This window comes from Oncorhynchus mykiss, chromosome 16 (genome assembly GCF_013265735.2).
Source record: "Oncorhynchus mykiss isolate Arlee chromosome 16, USDA_OmykA_1.1, whole genome shotgun sequence".
Classification (NCBI taxonomy): Eukaryota; Metazoa; Chordata; class Actinopteri; order Salmoniformes; family Salmonidae; genus Oncorhynchus; species Oncorhynchus mykiss.
The window spans coordinates 43,475,806-43,495,009 of record NC_048580.1 but is presented as its reverse complement, the minus strand read 5'-3'; the positions used below and the strand labels follow the sequence as shown (position 1 = coordinate 43,495,009).

General features: G+C 42.0%; 1 protein-coding gene across 1 annotated transcript in view; it reads right to left on the bottom strand.

The window, feature by feature from the left end:
- Positions 1-2,655: 2,655 nt before the first annotated feature.
- LOC110491061 (synaptotagmin-6-like) overlaps positions 2,656-19,204 on the bottom strand; it is an 81,108-nt gene continuing 64,559 nt past the window's right edge. The window contains exons 2-7 of the mRNA XM_036946970.1: positions 12,674-13,115; positions 10,868-11,426; positions 8,945-9,065; positions 7,415-7,586; positions 4,690-4,840; positions 2,656-4,432 (exon numbers count right to left, since the gene is read on the bottom strand). Of these exons, the coding sequence (XP_036802865.1) occupies positions 4,361-4,432; positions 4,690-4,840; positions 7,415-7,586; positions 8,945-9,065; positions 10,868-11,426; positions 12,674-13,115 (1,517 nt within the window). The 3' untranslated portion in view covers positions 2,656-4,360. The remainder of the gene's footprint in view (positions 4,433-4,689; positions 4,841-7,414; positions 7,587-8,944; positions 9,066-10,867; positions 11,427-12,673; positions 13,116-19,204) is intronic.

Genomic DNA, 19,204 nt, shown 5'->3' with positions numbered 1-19,204 from the left:
TGTGTGTGTTAAGTACATTTGTTCACTTTTACCATGCTTCTTCTGCATCCTCTGTTTGATTTATACCATCTTCAAACATGCTTTTGCTGCATAGTTGTAGTCAGGCGGAAGCCACATTGTCATCTGGATGGCCATTCCAGTACTATCATTAAGTCACTATAACCCCCTGGGTTAAAAAACAACTACTACTACCAAATCTCAGTGCCAAAGTTGTGTAGATAGAATGCATGGAGAAAGAGTTCAAACAACTACTTCTACATAAACACAGTGCCAATGTTGTGTTGACAGGATACATTAATGCAGAGGCTTTGGTTTAGGGCACTCAAGAGCTTAAATTAGAGAAGGTGCCTCTTAAAACCGCTCCTTACATTCTGTAAACAACACCCACTTCCTGATACCCACTATACCAACCTGTTTCTCTATGTGCTTTCAAACATGTGCTTGTCAATTAGTAAAATAATCAAAACACTGTCATGGTCAACATAAAATAACATTAAGGAAGATTCCTGATTTCTATTACATCTTACATCACCCAACTGGGTCAAACAAGAACCCATCCAATCAAATTGGTATCTTTAATTTACAACCTGTAGAAACTATGAGAATTGAAAGGTTTGGAACATTTGTGAAACATCAGAGCACAGTTGAAAAATATATGGCAAATAGAAATCAAAACTGGATGGTCTTCAGAGATAGATGGGAGGGGTTGAGGGTATCTGAAGACTGGGACTAAAAACAAAAGAAAGCTATTGTAAAATATGCTGTGTTCATAAAATGTATATTGTATGTACAGTATCAGCTGGAAGTAGAAGCCTCAGTGTTGTTGTCCATTACTTTACCCCAATTAGGAGAGAGGTGGTAGGGTTAGGGAAAATAATAAAGGAAAATATATTTTAAAAATATATATATATTCATATATATTTAAAAAAATATATATGTGGGGGATTGGAAATAATGCAGACAATTACAATGATGGAAAATAAATCAATGAATTGGTAGCCCATGTTTGGTTGCACAAGTTATTATTAAAAACTATTTGTAATCCCTGCTGTATTTTCTCTAATAATTGAAACAATACATTTACTACATAGCGCAGAATATAATGAGTCTCACTGGAAAGAAAACATGAATTAATAATATATAACATATGCCATTTAGCAGACTCTTTTATCCAGACATTTTACGAAAGGGTGGGTTGGGAATTTCAATGACTGACATTACTTTAATCATTATTGTGACAGAACAAATTATAGTTTACCTTTGCTACAAACACGTTTGGCACCAAAAAACTATACACCAATCGGGTTGTTTTCTTTTGTTTGTTTGATACACATTTAGGTATTGAGATGACATCAATTATTAGATTGTACTCATAGTACCACAATGTAGAAATAGACTAAATAACAATTATAATCAAACCAATATTATTTAAACTTTTTATACAGTCAAAAGATTGGACACACCTACTCATTCTATGGTTTTTCTTTATTTTTACTATTTTCTACATTGCAGAATAATAGTAAAGACATCAAAACTATAAAATAACACATATGGAATCATGTAGTAACCAAAAAAACTGTTAAACAAATCCACCCTTTCCCTTGATGATAGCTTTGCACACTATTGGTATTCTCTCAACCAGCTTCACGAGGTAGTCACCTGGAATGCATTTCAATTACCAGGTGTGCCTTGTTAAAAGTTAATTTGTGGAATTTCTTTCCTTCTTAATGCGTTTGAGCCAATCAGTTGTGTTGTGACAAGGTAGGGGTGGTATACAGAAGATAACCCTATCTGGTAAAAGACTAAGTCCATATTATGGCAAGAACATCTCAAATAAGCTAAGAGAAACAACAGTCCATCATTACTTTAAGACATGAAGGTCAGTCAACCTGAAGGTACTTCAAGTGCTGTCGCAAAAATCATCAAGCGCTATGATGAAACTAGCTCTCGTGAGGACTGCCATAGACCTAGAGTTACCTTTGCTGCAGAGGATAAATTCATCAGAGTTAACTGCACCTCAGTTTGCAGCCCAAAATAATGCTTCACAGAGTTCAAGTAACAGACACATTTCAACATCAACTGTTCAGAGGAGACTGTGTGAATCAGGCATTCATGGTCGAATTGCTGCAATAAAAACACTACTAAAGGACACCATTAAGAAGAAGAGACTTATTTGGGCCAAGAAACCCCAGCAATGGATATTAGACTGGTAGAAATCTGTCCTTCGGTCTGATGAGTCCAAATTTGAGAGATTTTTGGTTCCAACCACCGTGTCTTTGTGAGACGCAGAGTAGGTGAACAGATGATATCCGCATATATTTGTTTTTCAGCAGGACAATGAGCCAAGACACATCTTCAGGTTGTGTAAGGGCTATTTGACCATGAAGGAGAGTGATGGAGTGCTGCATCAGATGACCTGGCCTCCACAATCAACCAACCTCAACCCAATTGAGATTGTTTGGACTGAGTTGGACTGCAGAGTGAAGAAAAAGCAGCCAACAAGTGCTCAGCATATGTGGGAACTCCCTCAATACTGTTGGAAAAGCATTCCTCATGAAGCTGGTTGAGAGAATGTCAAGACTGTGCAATAGCTGTCATCAAGGCAAACAGTTATTTGTTAACACCTTTTTGGTTACTACATGATTCCATAAGTGTTATCTCATAGTTTTGATGTCTTCACTATTATTCTACAACGTAGAAAATAGTAAAATATAAAGAAAAACCCCTGAATGAGTATGTGTGTCCAAACTGTTGACTGGTACTGTATATCTGTCCAATATCCAGCAGTACAACCATTAAAAAAACAGTAGAAGAAGTAGCTACATGACTGCCTACATGTACCGTAAACGCTGACTTATTGGATTTTGTTGAATAATGTTCAATAACGCAAATCATATGTTTGGATTTAGATCAAACTCCTCAACAATATTCAATAAACTCATCCTTGTATAAAGAGCAGATTGAAAGTCACCCCATTACAAATTGCTCCAGTGTACCTCTGGCTTATGATAGACAAGAAAGAAATGAGAAATGAGTAGTTGATTATTGGTCCACCGAGGGTCATATTCTCCTATTCTGGAGAAGAGGTCTGGACGCTGCAGGATAAGGAAAACTCCCAAAACACAACAATGCTAGTTCTATACCTAATTTGTATTCTGGCGGGAAATACAAACTTTACATGAGCAGATAGAGGACTGTGCTGTGCAGTTTCAAACCAACCCCAGAGAACAGAACACGATAAGAAGGTGCTGAAGAAGTGCGGTACGTTCAGCTGAGAGAGGAAAACTATGGGAACAGGAGTAATGAGAATACACTTCGATGGAAGAGGTAAAAGAACCAAGACCGACTAGGAGAAAACAAAGCGAGAGGTAAGGGTGGTTCGGAGTCTGTGTGCTAGTCAACTCTTCGTTGTTCCATAGAAAGACACTCAGGTGCTGTGCTCCAACATTGTTGCAATGTGCTCGTATTATGTGCTAATCATATTTGTTGATTCAATGAACCACTATTTGACTGGTTCAAACCACCCCTTTAAGCTCTTGTTCATTACTCCTGAAAATGTAATGGTTTATGTCGAGAAGATATACAACATAGCTACTATTTTCAAATGAGTTTGTTGCCTTGTTTAGCGTGGTTACTATGACAGTTAATGTTTGGTGAAAGAACTACACATTTGACTGTGTCACAATGTTTTTTTTGTTACTGCCGCACAAAAGGAGAAAGGAAGGGCAGACGGCTTTAGACATTCCATAGTTCCTTCCACTTTCCTTCAGTTCCTATCTTACCCCATATCCTTCAGTTCTCTTTCTCTGTCTCTCTGGGGAACATCAACTGCATTCAAAGTGTGGTTTCCATGTGGGGCCTCTCATCAAAGAGCTCTGCAGTGCTGAGCAGAAACGTCAGTGTGTTTAGACCGAGTCCCTGTGAGAGCGCTGTGATCACATTCCATCAGCCTCAACCCAAAGATAGATACACTGGAAAACGGCAGTCTGCTGTTCCACTCAGACAACAATCTTCCCCTTTGGGGACTCACGTGAAAAGATCAGCTCAGGATAAAAACCAAACCAAAGCCTCCGAAGTACTAGGTCTGACTCCAGATCAGTCATTCGAATGTTGATTTTTTTTTAAAACAACGTTACTTTCACAAATAACTGACGATGCTGATCCAGGATCTGGTCTTAGGACTGGGAGCACTCTGTGGCTACACTTGAGGGAAAGTGAAGACTGAGAGAGAGACTCAGTGGGGTTATGTTTCTCCTTGGGCTCAGGCGGAAAGAACAGACAGGAAGTAAGATCAGTAGGAGAGATAGAAGAGGCCCAAACCAAACCTGGGCCGTTCCGCTAGGGTCACATGTGGTTCTGCTCAGGGGCTAGCAGGACGCCTGGGGGAGGGGCAGGAGCCCTGGCTGTCAAAACTGGCCGTCCGCGTTTTCCACTGCAGTACACACACACACACACACACACACACACACACACACACACACACACACACACACACACACACACACACACACACACACACACACACACAGTTAGAACATAGATATTACACTGTTACAATATCTGACATTGATTTTATCCGACATGTGATCGTTGAAAAAAAGTTTATTTTACTATATACAATATAGTACGTATAGTAAATATAGTCTACACATTATTCTTCACACACTGCAAAGTGCTGTACGAACTAACCTCTTTCTCTGATTTCTTGGCCTCCAGTAGGGGGTGCCAGTGTGCAATGGGCTTGCGTGGGTACGCCAGCATCTCGTTCCAGTGGCCCTTGCCAAGCCCCTCAGCACTGCACCCCACACGGTTCACACCAATGATTTCATTGTGACCAACCCTGCAGGGGCCAGACAACATCACACAACATCACACAATGACAACACAACATTACAGCTAATCCTGCTCTTCAGACACACTACATTACAAAATGCAGGGTTGATTCTATAGCTGAATTTGTATTACATGCAGCGGTGTAAATGGAGAAAAGAAATATTCTGTGAACCCACCAACGTAAAATAGTGGAATTCACCTTAAATAAACTAATTTGGCATCTCCAACTCTTATTACATACATTTTGTTATCAGAGGATACAGTTGCAAGAAGTGAAAGGGAGAGGTGAGGTGATCGTGTCGCGGTTGTAATTCACGTGAATAGAGCTGAGTCATCTAGGTGGTTAAAAGGGGACATTTCCATATCTCTTTGAGAGATTATGTCTGAAATGTAAATGCGATGAAGAAAGGGTTTGTGCTCAACAACTACAAACGATAACGGCACCAACAAACTCCTCTCTGGATTGGCTCAGACCAATGGTGATGTTTGTTCTCCCTCGTCATAATCCCTACACCCACAATATAATCCTAGATCGAAGGGACTGACTAGTAAACAAAACAAGGACAATTTGATAACCACAGTCGACTCGGTTTGCCAGTTAGCAACACACACACGTGTTAATGAACTAGCACACCTGCACCCATTTAACCAGCCATGCTTGTTGATAAAGACGACCCTCAGAGCATCCCTTCAGCCAGCGAAGCGAATGTCCTGACTCCTGACCTTTTCTTTCTCTTTGTTGTCCAGTTTGTTTAAAAAGAAATAGACAACACACAGAGTGCTCTATTCGAGGAGGCGTATCGTGCAAACTGCACAGATACAGAATACTCCTTTGAGAGAAGCGTCTGAGTTAAATGTTTTGACAATGTTTCAGCAGACGTAAAACTGAGTTCAATCAAACATTGTCTCTCTTGACAGACTCCCACCAAGTGGCTGGAAAGTGTGCACGGCAGATTTGTATTGACAGTGAAGTCGGAAGTTTACATACACTTAGGTTGGAGTCATTAAAACTCGTTTTTCAACCACACCACAAATTTCTTGTTAACAAACTATAGTTTTGGCAAGTTGGTTAGGACATCTACTTTGTGCATGACACAAGTCATTTTTCCAACAATTGTTCACTGTCTCACAATTCCAGTGGGTCAGAAGTTTACATAAACTAAGTTGACTGTGCCTTTAAACACCTTTGAGGGTTCAAGAAAATGATGTCATGGCTTTAGAAGCTTCTGATAGGCTAATTGACACCATTTGAGTCAATTGGAGGTGTACCTGTGGATGTATTTCAAGGCCTACCTTCAAACTCTGTGCCTCTTTGCTTGACATCATGGGAAAATAAATAGAAATCAGCCTAGACCTCAGAAAAATAATTGTAGACCTCCACAAGTCTGGTTCATCCTTGGGAGCAATTTCCATATGCCTGAAGGTACCACGTTCATCTGTACAAACAATAGTACGCAAGTATAAACACCATGGGACCACGCAGCTGTCATACCGCTCAGGAAGGAGACGGGTTTTGTCTCCTGGAGATGAACGTACTTTGGTGCGAAAAGTGCAAATCAATCCCAGAACAACAGCAAAGGACCTTGTGAAGATGCTGGAGGAAACAGGTACAAAAGTATCTATAGCCACAGTAAAATGAGTCCTATATCGACATAACCTGAAAGGCCGCTCAGCAAGCAAGAAGCCACTGCTCCAAAACCGCCATAAAAAAGCCAGACTATGGTTTGCAACTGCACATGGGGACAAAGATTGTACTTTTTGGAGAAATGTCCTCTAGTCTGATGAAATAAAAATAGAACTGTTTGGCCATAATGACCATCGTTTGGAGGAAAAAGGGGGAGACTTGCAAGCCAAAGAACACCATCCCAATCATGATGCACAGGGGTGGCAGCATCATGTTGTGGGGGTGCTTTGCTGCAGGATGGACTGGTGCACTTCACAAAATAGATGGCATCATGAAGTAGGAAAATTATGTGGATATATTGAAGCAACATCTCAAGACATCAGTCAGAAAGTTAAAGCTTGGTCGCACGTCTCTTCCAAATGGACAATGACCCCAAGCATACTTCCAAAGTTGTGGCAAACTGGCTTAAGGACAACAAGTGGCCATCACAAAGCCCTGACTTCAAACCTATAGAAAATTTGTGGGCAGAACTGAAAAAGCGTGCACGAGCAAGGAGGCCTACAAAACCTGACTCAGTTACACCAGCTCTGTCAGGAGGAATGGGCCAAAATTCACCCAACTTATTGTGGGAAGCTTGTGGAAGGCTACCCCAAAACATTTGACCCAAGTTACAATTTAAAGGCAATGCTACCAAATACTAATTGAGTGTATGTAAACTTCTGACCCACTGGGAAGGTGATGAAAGAAATAAAAGCTGAAATAAATCATTCTCTCTACTATTATTCTGACATTTCACATTCTTAAAATAAAGTGGTGATCCTAACTGACAGGGAATTCTTACTAAGATTAAATGTCAGGATTTGTGAAAAACGGAGTTTAAATGTATTTGGCTAAGGTGTATGTAAACTTTCGACTTCAACTGTAGGTGCCAATATATATTTTTGAAACAGTACGTACAAGTCATAGTCCATGACTGAGATGTGCAGGCTGACGTGGTCCATGCTGTCTGGGGGGATGTCGAAGATGATGGCCTCGTTGTACGTGGGGTTCAGAGTGTTCTTCTTGATGGTTGTCTTCTTCTTTTTCAAACGCCTCCCGTCACAGACGAGAGACACTTTGACGTAGGGATCTGCCAATGAGAGAATAGGAAAGGTATGAGGTGCTTATAACGAATCTAAATTCTATATTCCATAGCTACATTATCTTGAGATTAATCCTCAAATCAAATTTCCTGCAAACAGTCTGTCACGAGAGACATGCTGAGAGAATGAGATGACAAGTTTGTCTTTCAATGCTTGGATGTTAGTCTCTGTTAGTGTGATTTTTCGATAGAGATAGGGTAGATCTACCTCTATAACACTTGACATGCAGGCATTGTCTCAGCATTTGAGAATCAAATATTATTCTAATTACTGTAGGCCTACAGTGACCTCACCTTAACTCAAACACATCAGTTTTGATACAGCAGCTGCGGCGATCAATTTCATTTCCCATATGTATTTCCCATGTGTATTCCCACTCCTGCTCTACTTGAACCTAAATATAGCAAAATCATCCTTGAAAATGTCTGGAATAATTCACTGTACATTAAATATTGATGAGTCAACACCTCAAGTGTTGAAAGCGGAGGAAGTGAAGGCATTTGACAGAGTGCTTTAACGGGATAAAGTGAAACATTATTGTGGTGAATACTGATTTCAATCTTCATCTGTCAGCTCCTGTGATACATTATGCCAGTATAATAGTCAGATGTAAGCTGCCCTCGATTCATAAACAAAATATAAGGAGGGCTTGCTTTGCAACCAAATATGCTTCAGGGTACCGTTGATTAGCCATGGTTTACTGCACACAGACCCAGTTTAATTCAGCAACAACTGGGAGACATGTAAATCCTCTGAGGAGGGATGTATAACTTGTCAAATGTGAATAAAGATGAGAGGTAAATAATAACATGTCTTATTTTGGGTTGAATGAATACAACCCGATTCATGACATTTAACTCACAGTGAATGTCACTTTCATTTCGAAGCAAACATATTTCCTGCAATGGTATCTGGTTATTGATAACATACATGGAATATGGAACAGCAGACTTTTAGGTTGTGTCTCAAATGGCACCCCATTCCCTACATCGTGCACTACTTTTGCTCATACAGTATATAGAGAATAGGCTGCCATTTGGGATGCAAACTTACATAACAATGAACACCGCCTGAAACCTCATAGAAATAAGCTGCTGGAGATGACATCTTCATATTGCCACTGATGAATATTAATAGATTCCCACAGAACTAGAAGCGGTAGAGAGGACTTCACTTAGTTTGCTGTTTTTATTTTACATTTTATGTGACTGTATTTATAATTTCGTATGTAACAGTCAGGGTCATTACCACAAACAATGAGTCACACATATGCACGTAGACATGGACACACACACGCACACACGCACGCACGCACACGCGCACACACACACACATACATACCTACCTGAGTATCCCGTGATATCCATGGCCTTAAGGTTCCTGCACTTGATGACCGTGAGAGTGAGTCGTCCAGCAGTGGGCAGGTAGCATAGTGAGAACATGATCTCTCCCAGGTCCACACTCTCCTGTGGGAACAAACAGAAAAAAATGAAAGTTACACACACACAGCACTGGAAGGATTCCTTCAGGCCCTAAAGACGAAGTCATTACAATATCCCTCAAGAGCTATATTTGTGTGACGCTGCCATCGCACGCAGAACTGACTATCAGGCTCACGCTCAAGAAGTTATAATGAAAAATCTGCAGGACAGTGACAAATGGGCACTCTATGGCCCTTTTGTGGAATTACACATCTAAAGACATACAACATAGAAAGTTATAGTGGGTTACAGGAAACGAAGCTAAGGAACTATGTGGAGACTGCAGTAATGTTCTCAAATCAGTTAGTTTAAGCATTGCCCCTTTGCCCTCTCTGTCTGAAGGCAATATGACCTGTTATTAATGCCTCCTCTCAGTAAAAAAATATTACTTTTCAGGGTGTTAGTGCAGCGTTGTAGCCAAAGGGCAAGGATTAAAGCAGGGGTTGGGTGTGGGGCGAAGGCATGGGCTGCAAGTGTCAATGTTATTTGGGAAAATAGCAAATTTAAGATATGGCTCAGGTCAGATCGTTTTTTGGAGTTCTGAAGCAATACAACCACACCCGTTCAAGTCAGCCACTGTCATTTAGTACTATGTCACCACGGGATGAAGCAGTGGAAACAGTGGGCCTACCTACACATTTCTATTATGTATTACAGATATGGATTAATCTCCCGAAATAGTTTGTACGGATCAAACATGCTCTAAGACACTGCCTGATGCCAATAATTCTTTCGCTCCGTCCTTCTCCCAGCCCGCCCCCTCTAGACTCTTTATCTTCCTAATGCCCGTGGGTTGGTATTATCGATACATTCCCATGATCTATTAACTATTAACAGAGTAAAGCCGCCGGCTGATACTCTTCTCCACACAAACCCCCCTCTGACCAGCGTTTGGGGTTCTCAGCTCTATTCTCAGCCCTAAACATTTACATTTGTAAACAGTCCTTTCGTCCATCCCAAGGCTCAGGCTCATGTTATATATGTACATGCTCCTAAACCCCGGTATTGCTTAATCTACTGCGTCCTTAATGAAACAATTCATGAGACATTTCGAACCACCTTGTCTGCATACTGCGTACTTAACTTTGCAATTGCCTGCAAGATGGTGAGCTATGGAGTTTTGGCAGTGAGTCATTTCCTTGTTCAATAAAATGTGTGTGCTGAGCAACGAGGCAACTGCTTTCTGCCACTTTAGCAATAACTACTAGATTATTGAGCGGTGCCTCCAAAGGCAGCTGAAGTTCAACAATAAGGGCCACAATACTCTGACTGAAGTGCCTTCCAGTGAAAAGAAGCATCGAATAGATTCCCAACCCATATGCCAACAACATAGTGCACTACTGCACTTAGCACAACAAGACATCCTCATGACACCATCAAAAAAGGATTAGTGTAAAAATTAATGACCACTTTTAGTATGTCGTTTGAAGGATCACATTTCTTCACAGTTTCACGACCTTTGTGATGATTACAAGTACTTGTTATGCCTTTAGCTTATAACTATGATGAGAACAACATCTTACGTTAGAAAAGTATTTATGACACACTGAATAAAATGTTCATCTTTTTTTCTGGGGGGCATAATGATTTGAATGAGGTTATTATTCTAACTGGTTACACATGTGAACAATGTTAACTCTCGGCTGGTCCCAAATCTGTTTGTGCTCTCTTGCCACCTCCTATGCCAAACAATGGCCATAGGAGTTGGCGAGACAGCACAAACAGATCTCGGACCAGACTATGTCAACTCTGCTTTAAGTGAGAGACAAACAGACATATCTTCTTACAGTTGTGGTGTACTGAATGTCCCTCCAAATGTCCGTCTCTCTGGAGAGGTCTGACGTCTCAACGAGGTTATCCACCACCACCTCCCCGATCATATCATGTCTGGAGAACCTGTCAAAGTCAAACACACTCATGTGGAGCTTCCTAACAGCCAGCTCATCATAAGGCACGGGGAACTGGAAGGACTCGTCAAACGTGGGGTTAAGCGTCTTCCGGTGGACGCGCGTCTGGAACTTCTTGCGATCAGGGAGAAGATAGATTTTGACGTAGGGGTCGGAGCTGCCGCACAGGTCCTTGGCAGGCAGGTCGAAGGCTTTGAGGATGTTGACCAGGAGGGCCTCATTTTCATAATCGTACTTCAGTGAGAAGTTGATCTTCCCACAGTTCTTGGCGTTGCTGTTCTTGGCGGACTCGTCAGTGTCCAGGGTCTTCTGTCTGTAGAGCTCGGGTTTGATGCGTCCGATGCTGGTGGGCTGCTCATCCTCATCCAAATAGTCATTGCCCAGGTCCAGGCTGATCGACTGCATCTGTCTGGGCAGGTGCCTTTTGAACGAGCTGTGTCTGCAGAGACAGAGGAGACGGAGGAGAGAGAGGGGGGAAAAATACGAGAACCTTATAAAACCATGCAATCGGCAGTAGCAAAGGGCAGTGTATACAAAAGCAGAGACAGTGGAGAGAGAGGGGGAAATATAAACAGCTTCATTATGGTGCCTGGAGGAGTCAGTGTTTGAAGAATTGTGCTTGATTGCCCAGCAGGTGATTTCAATTCCAAGTGATTTTTGAATCTTAATAGTGTTTCTGCAACCAAGAAGCGTATGGTCCTCGATGCAATTTATTTTACTCAGTAGTACAAATGGTCCTCATCTTAGGGTCTGTTATTCAATACGGGTATGGGGTCTTACAAGACAACAGCACATAGAGATTATGTTATTGAAATACAATTTGAGATACATCCAATAATCAGACCCCCTGTTGGAGTTGTGGCTATGTGAAATAATAGCTGTGGGATTGTTTTACTGGTGTTTCCCCCCACGCTAAACTGTATTCCATTACTTCTCATGAAGTGATCTGGAGATGTTAATTACCATATTTTAAATTAACAGCACCAAATGGCTCACAGGCAGAAAGTATATGGGCTTGGGAGGACCAAAACAAAATTAAACTTAATTGCCTTTTTGCACTGTGATAATCATGCAGAAACTGTATTTTTAAATGGCTGCGGAATAACAAATTGGATTCGGATAAAAAATGAATGACCAACTTTCTTAGTGCAGTTATTAGGAGATTTGTGAGGTCCCTATGAGGATTCTTTATAACTGACGATTGATATTTCTGACTACCAGACCCATTCAGTTTTCTGTATGTATTTGTGTGTCTATGTTGGTGTGTGCGCGTGTGTGCGTGCGTGCCTGCGTGTGTGTGCGCGTGTGCGTGTGTGTGTGTGCGCGTGTGTGCGCGTGCGTGTATGTGTGTGTGTGTGTGTGCGTGTGTGCGCGTGTGTGTGTGTGCGTGTGCGTGTGCGTGTTTGTGTGTGTGTGTGTGCGTGTGCGTGTGTGTGTGCGGCTGTGGAATACTCAAGTGGATTCAGGTAGATTAAAAGTGCATTTTCTATCTTTGTTGCCATTATGTGAATATTTGGCCTGTACTGTCAGGTTCCTATGAGGGTTGTCAATTCCTGGGATTCTTTAGAACTGACTATTGATATTTCTGCTAACTAACTGAGCCTTTTAGTTTTCTGACCACGCCTCTGTGTGTGCGTATGTTTGTGTGTTTATGTATTCATGTCGATGGCGCGAGTGTGTGCTAACCTGGAGGAGGAAGCAGGCTCAGTGGCCTGCCGCTGCATGCGTTGAGTGCGCCTCATAAAGTGTTCCCTCATTGACAGCTGCACCTCCGCTGGGATATCAGGTGACGTGTGGCTTATCTTCACAGCAGCCTCCAGGAAACCCACGGAACCCATCGGGTCCTTCACTTTCTCCGTTGCCATGGTGACCGGTGACTTCTGCTGGTTGGGGCTTGGGAGGAACTGATGCTGGGGCTGAGGAGGGTGGATGTGGAGGTGGAAGGGGGGGCAGTCGTCTGGTGGACCGCAGGCCGGGGTCAGGGCTGCAGAGCTGGAGGAAAGGGCTGCTGCCGCCTTGTTCTGCCAGTAAGGCACCCAGCACAGCTTCCAGGAGGCGAAGGCACAAAGAGTCAACAGGACAAGTCCGCACACCACAAACACGCTGAGTAGGAGGCCAAAAGTGACATCTGGAGCAGATCCGCAGGGACCAAACGCAGGATCACACAATATGGACAAACAGATGGTGGAGACAGTGAGAAGAAAATCAGAATCAATTAGATTGAAACACAAAATATGGAACAGTAGATCAGTATGGCACAGCGGGTGCAGCATCACATTAACACCGTAGATTGGTATTGCTGTATCAGTGGCAATGAGATACTGGCGGTAGGTCAGCCAAATGTTTACTATCCAACCTGTTTTCGGAAGATTGATGATCATATCATACATTTGTCTTCATTGCTGTATGGATGTGTGTGATGAATACATAAAAGCTCATCCTTAGAAATGGACTCGGCATGAGGGGATAAAGTGCCACTGTTCACCCCAGCACCTTTGTTATTGTTTTTGTTTTGTGAACGAAACAGAGGTGAGGTGCGTCGAGCAGTGTGGTCCACAAAAATTGCTGTACATATTTTGTTGTTCTATCACGTGTGCAATGATGCCCAGGGGGGAAAAACAGTGTTGGTTGTTTGCAGTAACTTCTTTGTTGTTGTAATATCCCAAACGAATGTGGCAGTTCCCCCATTAAGGATTACAGCTTTAAAGCAGTAAAAAGATAAGTAACACACACACACGCACACACACACACACACACACACACACACACACACACACACACACACACACACACACACACACACAGTTGTTATCGCAGTAGCACACACTTTGTTAGACTTGCAACTGAGTTAAAAAAAAAGTAATTACAGTTAACTCTGATAAATCATAAATAGGCATATCATCTATTTCAATAGCAACAAAGACTCTTGGGATAACTGCCGCAGAGATAGTTGCATCAATGAATGGGGTGTGTTTCTAGCCTATCTGTACGTGTGTGGGTGTTAAGATGAGACGGGGGTGGGGTGGGCTTGGAACAACCCAAGTCATTTCTTTTTCAATATTATGAATATGCTTTCTGGAAGAACAAATGGGATCCAAAGACCTGGAGAGCCAACGAAAATGCTGACAGGCAGCACCAAGCAAACATTAATATGAATTGAGAAGGCATAGAGAAAACATCACACTGTTGGCTTGGCTTCACCCAGTGTTATACAGTAAATATATTCTTGATGCAATGTAATTATTTTTCTCCACCTGATACTTGCCAACATTTCCATACTTCCACAGTGGAAATTGACTTTTATTTCTTCGGTTTGCTGCAGCATTCGTTCTTTGCTACTGCAGTCTTGATTACTCTGATTTGTCTGCAATAATTCACACTGAACAGTCCCTGAGCATCTTGGGGCTTTCTAAGTGTATTCTGACTCCAATCTCAACATAATTCCCAACTGTTAGATAGATAAGACGACCTGCTCCGAGGCAGATTCAATTAGTTCCTTTTATAAATTCAGCTGGCTCAACTGTTTCTCAGTTTAATGGACAAATATGAGCATATGTTAAACATTATTACTGCAGGATATTTGTTTGTTCAACAGTTACATTATAGCCTATGACATAATATTTAAAGAGGAAGATTTGCAAGTGGTTCAAATGAAACATGGACGCAATATCAGCACGGATTCTTCTTTTTCTACATTTGATCCTTTCAGAATCCTTTCACACTTTACCTGATCTTGTATTATTATTATTAGATATCTTCATGCATGCTTTACGGTTTCGAGTGCACTTATAACTTTCAAATGTCCACAGATAAAAACGGTATTTTTTTACTCAGACGAAAACTCTCATGTTCAGAAACCATCCATCAAATCATTTTTTAAATTGAGTGTCCAGTACGGAGCGCTTTAGGCTTATTCAAGATGGAGACTAGATTTCCAAGACTGGGGGATTTGTGCCTCTGCTCCTAGGGGATTTCAACATTATCCCCAGCCATGACTTCTCCTGGTCAACTACCATTCCTCACAGCTCTGCACAAAGGACAGTGTTGACCAACCTATCACTGGCACATTTTTCAGTTGCTGTGATGAAAAATGAGAAGATACAGTAGATTGATGGTTTATGTTGACTATCTGAAGGGGGCATAGACTGGATATTTTATGTTGCTGAAATGGTCTACGATGGCTGAGAAGAATTTCCCCAAGATATGTAACCACCGATAACATTAAACACATTACCAATTGGTTGATAAAGGGATAGTTAGTATCCGATTAATTATCCTAAGCACATATTTATTCCCCAATATGACAGCATAACCGGACGTTGAATCATCGGAACACGGAGCCAAATACTGCGTGCACTGACAGTCTGTCTCAAGACACTTCCGCACATTAGATCGTTGACATACAGTTATCAGAGCTCTATTTGCTCTACATACAGTGGTGTCCACACTAGAGACAGTGATGTACGCCCACAGCTTTAGAGGCAGTGAAGTTCTATTTTCTCTCTGTGTGATGTAATGTACACACTAGACAGTGCTGCAGCTGTAGATACTGGGCAGCGAGGCCAAGGCCCACTGGGGGCTGATCATGGTGCAGTCTTTTGTGTTCCTTCCCAGACAGACAGACAGACAGACAGACAGACAGACAGGCAGGCAGGCAGGCAGGCAGGCAGGCAGACAGACAGACAGACAGACAGACAGACAGGCAGGCAGGGGCTGCATCCCAAATGGCATCCTATTCCCAATACAGTGCCATACTTTTAACCAGATCTATGGACTCTGGTCAAAAGTAGTACACTATATAGGGATTAGGGTGCCATTTTGGGAGGTACACAGAGTATTGGTCATGGTGCAAGGGTGGTGTTCCTTCCCAAACCGACAAACAAATAGTATAGGGTAAGGAAGCAGAGCAGTGTGAGGCCGTTACTCCAAGTGGGGTGCTGGGCCCAACCACACTGAGACAGACAGACAGATAGATAGACAGACAGCGTGGGAACGGACTGACCTCAGCATTTAAAACACTATTGATGATCACATCCTCCCAAGACGGATCAGCTTTACAATCAACCAACAGGAATTGTTCAGGACGCCTTCTCATGACAGAACCAGTCAGCTTAGGCTACTCAATCGATACTCTCAGATGTTGACACGACTGTGTGAAGATCTCCTTCAGGTGTGGATTTAGAAAGGTGATGAAGAAAATATTGAGGTATGATGCAGTGATAGATGATTGACTATTGCTATTTGAATAGCACAGACATAGCATCTGTGCTTTATCTCTAAGCCAGCTGGAGTACTCCCAATGGTTTAAACATCAATATGGTGTCTTGAATTATTGGCTCTCCCTGGGCCAATATTTTTTGATTCATAACATTACACCATGATGTAAATGAGAAAGGTCCAACCACAGTAAATACTAACGACAGCTAGTGCAGTGGTGGTACATGTACAATGCCTTGCAAAAGTTTTCATCCCCTTGGTGTTTTTCCTATTTTGTTGCATTACAACCTGTAATTTAAATTGATTTTTATTTGGATTTCATATAATGGACATACACAAAATAGTCCAAATTAGTAAAGTGAAATGAAAAAAAAAAGTTGTTCAAAAAATGTATTTAAAAAAAAAGAAGGAAAATTGGTGCGTGCATATGTATTCACCTCCTTTGCTATGAAGTCCCTAAATAAGATCTGGTGCAACCAATCTGTGTTCAATCTAAGTGTCACATGATCTGTCACATGATCTCAGTATATATACACCTGTTCTGAAAGGCCCCAGAGTCTGCAACACCACTAAGCAAGGGGCACCACCAAGCAAGCGACACCATGAAGACCAAGGAGCTCTCCAAACAGGTCAGAGACAAAGTCATGGAGAAGTACAGATCAGGGTTGGGTTCTAAAAAAATATCAGAAACTTTGAACATCCCACGAAGCACCATTAAATCCATTATTAAAAAATTGAAAAAATATGTCACCACAACAAACCTGCCAAGACAGGGCCACCCGCCAACACTCACAGACCAGGCAAGGAGCGACAAAGAGACCAGAGAGACAACAAAGAGACCAAATATAACCCTGAAGGAGCTGCAAAGCTCCACAGCGGAGATTGGACTATCTGTCCATAGGACCACTTCAAGCCATACACTCAAGCCGTACACACGGTGTTCGACAAAAGGCATGCGGGAGACTCCCCTAACATATGGAAAAAGGTACTCTGGTCAGATGAGACTAAAATTGGCTCAAACCCAACACTTTCATCACCCCGAGAACACCATCCCCACAGTGAAGCATGGTGGTGGCAGCATCATGCTGTGGGGATGTGTTTCATCGGCAGGGACAGGGAAACTGATCAGAATTGAAGGAATGATGGATGGCGCTAAAGGGAAATTCTTGAGGGAAACCTGTTTCAGTCTTCCAGAGATTTGAGACTGGGACAGAGGTTCACCTTCCAGCGGGACAATGACCCTAAGCATACTGCTAAAGCAACACTCAAGTGATTTAAGGGGAAACATTTAAATGTCTTGGAATGGCCTAGTCAAAGCCCAGACCTCAATCCAATTGAAAATCTGTGGTATGACTTAAAGATTGCGGTACACCAGCAGAACCCATCCAACTTGCTGGAGCAGTTTTTCTGTGAAGAATGGGCAAAAATCCTAGTGGCTAGATGTGCTACGCTTGTAGAGACATACCCCAAGAGACTTGCAGCTGTAATTGCTGCAAAAGGTGTGTCTACAAAGTATTGACTTTTGGGGGGGGGGGGGGGGGGGTGATTAGTTATGCATGCTTAAGTTTTCAGATTTGTTTGTCTTATTTCTTGTTTGTTTCACAATAAAAAAATATTTTGCATCTGCAAAGTAGTAGGCATGTTGTGTAAATCAAATGATACAAACCCCCCAAAAATCTATTTTAATTCCAGGTTGTAAGGCAACAAAATAGGAAAAATGCGAAGGGGGGGTGAATAATTTTGCAAGCCACTGTAGCTGTGATTCAACCCACAACATCAATCCATGTGTTTTAGCCTACAAAGGCCTTGTATCAAAAGACCACATGACAGAATATGTCATGTTTCTGGACTTATAATTTTAAAAAAGGATTCATAATTTAAATGTATTTGTATTGTTTTGTCATAAAAGCTCAGAAGCTCCAACATACATTTATATCAACATCACGCTCAACGCTGGCGCCAGTAGGCCCGGTAAAAAGCTCTACTGTAAAGTAGCCTATTTAAATATAAGGATAATGGAAGATAAAAAGGGCTGACTGAGACCTCAGCCAATATAAAGTGCTACCAAGCTAGGCCTTGTCTGGAGCATATGCAGCCTTTCAGAATAGCCCACTAATTTAATTAAGCATTGTTTTGAAGCAGAGTCAAAGAGAAAAACGGAAGCCCTGGGGTTTTTCACCTCAAGTGCCTTCAAAATATAACCTGGTTTCCATAGAAACCTAGTCATTAGACAGATGTATGCACTCTCTCTCCTGGCTGTTATGAATCGACTCAGCTCTCCAGCAAAAACAAGACTGTCCAGTCCATCTTTGCAAAGACCTAACGACACGGTGCGAGAGATACCAAATACACTGCTTGCAGTGCACAACATGAGTTGTATTGCATTAGTAATGATGCATTCGAACTTGTATTACACATGTTGCAGTCCACAATGCAACAAGGAGAGTGTTTAATGATAAGCCAAGGTCGACCTTTTGGATTTAAATCTTTCAAGATCCTTAAGTATCCGTGGTGATCAAATGAATTAAAATCTTTGGCGTGTCTTGCTTCGCTCATTTTCTGGAAAGGGACATCTCTGAGGGAGGTGGGAGCAGCGGTTCTATCCCTGCCTTGTGCCCCTCAATTACAACTCAAGGCTCTCCCTCCAACAACACATCCCCATGACAGCTGATATTTCCCTGCGAAGGAGAGGGGAGCCACAGCAATGGAGAGTGGCTCAGAGTCACGCTGCTATCAAAGACAGGAGCATTCAGTTGTGCTATAATATCACATCTCCTAGACATCCCACTAGGCACAGACTAGTGATGCACGGGTTGACTCATAACCCGCCATGAAATATTGCGTGGATGAAGGATGGGTGGGTGGCGGGTTGAATAAAGGGAAAAACAATACCTTAACAAATTCATAAATATATCATTCTTGAGCAATTTATATCTATAGGCTACACTGAGGTTTTTCTTTAATTGTTTTAGGCAATCTGGCAATGGTGCATAAGCCTAA